This window comes from Limulus polyphemus, unplaced genomic scaffold, assembly GCF_000517525.1.
Source record: "Limulus polyphemus unplaced genomic scaffold, Limulus_polyphemus-2.1.2 Scaffold2962, whole genome shotgun sequence".
NCBI lineage: Eukaryota > Metazoa > Arthropoda > Merostomata > Xiphosura > Limulidae > Limulus > Limulus polyphemus.
The window spans coordinates 90517-95520 of NW_013668572.1; the positions used below are offsets into that span (position 1 = coordinate 90517).

Sequence of the window (5004 nt, forward strand, 5' to 3'; positions counted from 1 at the left end):
CGTTTGTTTAATTTATAGCGTGACTGTGGAAAGTAAGTGTATTGCAAAGTTGTACTGAGAAAGAATAAACTAGTTTTATTTAAGAAAGGACTTGTATCGCTAAAGTTTCTTCGGAAAGCATTTTTACGGAAAATTAATAAACGAACAGAGACGTAACAATATAAAGAACTCTAAATTAGTGTATTTGAGTTTTCATTGTATCACTGCTGCTGTGGAAGTAAGTTTAATAAGAATAAAACAATCTGAATAAATTCTTTACTGATGCCAGATTACTTTCGATTACTGTATAAAAAAAGAATAAATTTAATGTAATGAATCATACAACTCCAGATAATTAGGCTTAAAACCAAAAGATGCAATAAATAACACACCTGAAGGTGGGAAGAAGGTGTAAAAATTAGCAGATTTATTGCATAATATCTATAACCAGCTTTAAAGAAAGCAAGTTTTGGGGTGGGATGTTGTTCCATAGAGATTTGGTTGAGCTCTGGATTTTGTAGCTGGAAAACCGGGGTTCGAATCCGTGAGGTAACACAAAATATTCCCCATACTTTAAGGTAGCACTGACTCTGGGAAAATTTAAATGCTGAGGAAACACTGTTAAATATGGTAAATGCACATACTTATTAAAAGCTTACTGACATTTAAGTTCAGAAAAACTTTAACGGCTATTTTATCAAAACACAGTTTTTACTGTGGTCACTAATTTATTACCATGACAACTTCACCAATATCAGCATGAAATTTAGCACACTTGTTGATATTACACTCTTCCATAGCTTGGATTTTTATAAATTCAAAAATATTTACCAATTGTCTTGTTATGAGTCTAATGAAGACATTAATTAAAATTAATTGTCCAAAGCTTGTTAATGTTGCAGAAAATTTGCAAAGTTTTTAATTCGAGCTATGAGGACGTTCACAAAGAGCACGTGTATCAATTATCGTGGTTTTATCATTCCTAAGTAATGTTATGGTGTTAAAACAGTTTTATGTTATGTATTTCTTTACGACTGAAAGTATACTTTCAGAGATTGTAACATTATGCTTTAGTTTTGTGCTCAAGAAGTGTTTCCTCAGTATCTAAATTTGCCCAGTTTTAAGGGTCAGTGATACATAACAATTCAATCCTTTAGAGAGGACAGTAGAGAGCTGCTAACTGCCTTCCTTCTCTCTGGTCAGTAGTTCAGAATTAGGGCAACTAATAGCTTCAGTAGATTTGGCTTAAAGGTAAAACACAAGTACAAATGCTTTCTTATGCCTACTTGTTTTTCTAGAAATAAACATGTCGTTTTCGCTCGCCAGCAAATATATCAATCCCAAAGTTAAAATTATGTCTTGTAAATCCGAAATGAAAAATAAGTTGAGAAGGTGTAATACACTAGAAAAAAACTAGCAGACGTTTCTCCAATTACCTTAATGACCAGTTTCACAATTATATTAAAAAGTCACGTGTCGTGACTACTTTAAGTCGTCGACAATGACAAAACCAAAACTAAGTCAGTAGTCTGTATAAGCAGTTATCTTTATCTAATATGTCTGGCTCTCTGAACTTGCGTTATTTAATGTGGAATGAGATTTGAATTTAATATGCGAATTGTCTGCATAGCTTTCTGTCTTGTGATCACGTGCTAACGTAACGTAGGTTGGCACTATTTATGACTTTTTGATGTTGTTTGGGGGACAGTTATGACTTTTTAAACTACCGGGAACAATTATGATTTTTTTTTTAAACCTGCACCTGCAACTAACGAAAGTAATAAATGAGGTAATAATTATAATACGAAATAAGAAGGCAAATCATTTTTAACATGCTACAAGATATTTTTGAGGTTCGTGTTATTTAATCATTTTGAACATGCTACAAGATATTTTTGAGACTCGTGTTATCCAATCATTTCTAACATGCTACAAGATATTTTTGAGACTCGTGTTATTCAATCATTTTTAACATGCTTCAAGATATTTTTGAGGTTCGTGTTATTCAATCATTTCTAACATGCTACAAGATATTTTTGAGGTTCGTGTTATTCAATCATTTCTAACATGCTACAAGATATTTTTGAGGTTCGTGTTATTCAATCATTTCTAACATGCTACAAGATATTTTTGAGGTTCGTGTTATTCAATCATTTCTAACATGCTACAAGATATTTTTGAGGTTCGTGTTATTCAATCATTTCTAACATGCTACAAGATATTTTTGAGGTTCGTGTTATTCAATCATTTTTAACATGCTACAATATATTTTTGAGGTTCGTGTTATTCAATCATTTCTAACATGCTACAAGATATTTTTGAGGTTCGTGTTATTCAATCATTTTTAACATGCTACAATATATTTTTGAGGTTCGTGTTATCCCTGGTAGATCTTTATTATTCAACTCTTACACACAAGCTAACTTTATCCCTCCTTGTCTGAAGTTTCCCGCTTTGTATTTTACTTTCGAAAAGTACATTTTTTTTTGTTGGCGGAACAGCAGAATAAAATTACTTTTATCAGTTTTTCTATTTTTGACCCTTACTCATTTTCTGTGACGGAAACTCTTTTTTTTTATTCTGTTGACGAGTTTTTTCTCCTCATTTCATTGTCTACTTACAGATTACCAAGCAGAAGCAGGACTCGTATTCTTCACGAACTCAGTCCGTCCATTTCTTCTTTAAAAATCATTTTCAGACGGATTGTGTCTTTTTGTTTTGTTTGTAGTAGGTACAATGACTAAATTATTTTATTATTATTTTGATTGCAGATTGGGTCCTCAGGAACGAAAGCAAGTATCCCTTAATTCATAAGTCATTTTTTATTGTTTAACCTCGAGATATACCAAAAAAAAAACTTATATTTTGACGTCAACTGAACGCAATGTTAATAAATGAAGGTTTTTTTTGTTGTTGTTTTTTAATTCCGCGCAAAGCTACACGAGGGCTATCCGTCCCTAATTTAGCAGTGTAAGACTAGAGGGAAGGTCAACTCTTGGGCTACTCTTTTACCAACGAATAGTGGGATTGACCGTCACATTATAACGCCCCCACGGCTGAAAGGGCGAGCATGTTTGGTGGGACGAGGATTACGAGTCGAGCGCCCTAACTACCTGGCCATGCCGGGCCAATAAATGAAGGAACGAATTATTGGTATTATTTTTCAATTGCTATTATATCTCAATTCAGTAGTCCTTAAAAAACCTAAGCATTAAATTAATTTATGTCTTATGTTGTTGTTTTTATCGCAGACCTTATAAATGGGCTGTCTGCGCTCTGTCCACCGCAGGGTATTCCTTTATGTAATCCCATAATTATATTTGGTATATTTAAAATGAACGCCATATTATACAATATATGGGCTAAAGAGCCAGGTCAGACACCCTGTGGTTCAAGCATAGTTATTCAACATCTAGATCTATAGACTATACGAAGGGCATCCAGTTAGCAGAACCAGACGCCTACACGACTACCTCCAACCGAATAGTAAAAGTGACTGTCATTTTTATAACGCACCTAGAACTTAAAGTGAGAAACGTGTTCAACAGCATATCATGGGCTCACACCTCAGAATTTTAAATCCGCATCCCGGAACATTAGCCGCCATCCTCGCCTAACCCTAAAATTAACATTTGCTTTGGCTTCAGACCGTATTCAAAGTACTTCAAATTCAGCTTTACTTCCCCACCCCCACCAAAAAAAAAAAACAAAAAAAACAGCGGTAAGTCCGAAAGCTTGTAACGCTAAAGACCTGGTTTTGATACCTGTGGTGGGCACAGCACAGATAGCCCATAGTGTAGCTATGTGTTTAAAACAAACCTACCGACTACTTTCCCAAAAGACAGTATTTCATTCATCCATCAATTACAAGAAATACGTTATTTATTATCATAATTTATACAAGAAAGGTATCATTAATTTTCAATGGACTGAAAAATGTTCAACATATTATTTAACTCTGTACACTGGTTTTAATGAAACGAAATATCGCAACGAAGTCTAACTTTACATGGACAAATGCTATTCTTAATAATCATCCAGTCATGCGCAATAAACTCCACCTTTACTTCTTATCTCCAGAAAACGTGAGCGAAAATTATAGAACGTGCGCATTACATCATTCGCGATAATCAAATTATACATATTCATAACTTTGTGCATGTACAATCCTAAAAGCTATAAATAACCAGAGAGAAAGAGAGTCTTACCGGCTTTCCGTTAATAAACCATGACAACCAAGCTGCTGGTTTTGAAGGGCTCGAGATACAAGTCACGTTCACTTCATCACCTATGTCGTACGTTGGCTCTAGACCCTCGATGGCAGGGTTTTCTCTGGGTAAAACTGAAAGCAGCGTATAAATCATGGAACTAAAATTTAAGTATGACTGGGCAAAAAAGGCTCGTGGAGATATTTTTAAAATAAAAGTTCATCGAATGTGTGAGTGTGTGTATAGAACAACGCAAGATACGAGTACCTAACAAGCTTTCGTATGTGTATGTGTATATCAACATAAATATCTATCTGTATTTATATACGTATTTGTGTGTGTGTTTGTTTGTACATAATATCTATATAAAATAAAATATTATACAATTTTTACAGGCTTTTTATTATTACTGATTTTTAAAGAATATAAACAAAAAATACTCCCAAAATACTTAACAAGACACGATTTTAGAAAACCAGTTTAAGAATGACATAAATCGCGGCGTTTTATGCATATGTTTTAAGCGCCCTCTAGGTATTAAACTACGTATATTTAATGTGGTTTTAAATTTTCATAAGACAGTCTCTTTCTTTGTCCTTTCATAAGAATACCAAAATGGGAAAAAAGGTTTTGCAAAGTATGAAATTTTTTTCATAATACACTTATTAATGTGTTTTTAGCAGGTAATGGGCAGTTATATATATCTAATTATCTTGTGCTACAACATGCCTAGAACTCAAGATTCTCTCGAATTGTCAGATTTTGTTAGAGGAAAGATAGTTGTCAAGCAGATGGTAGAATATGTCAGCGGAAAATT

At 33.6% G+C, this 5004-nt stretch overlaps 1 protein-coding gene across 3 annotated transcripts in view; it reads right to left on the reverse strand.

Annotated features, from left to right (window-relative positions):
- The window catches only part of LOC106468313, a 51176-nt gene that overhangs the window by 42039 nt on the left and 4133 nt on the right, over window positions 1–5004 (reverse strand). For all 3 annotated transcript variants that reach the window (XR_002612618.1, XM_022396657.1, XM_013928731.2), the window contains exon 3: window positions 4188–4321. Coding sequence is in view for 2 of the 3 variants with exons in the window: in XM_022396657.1 (XP_022252365.1) it covers window positions 4188–4321 (134 nt within the window). In the remaining variant the exon portion in view is untranslated. The remainder of the gene's footprint in view (window positions 1–4187; window positions 4322–5004) is intronic.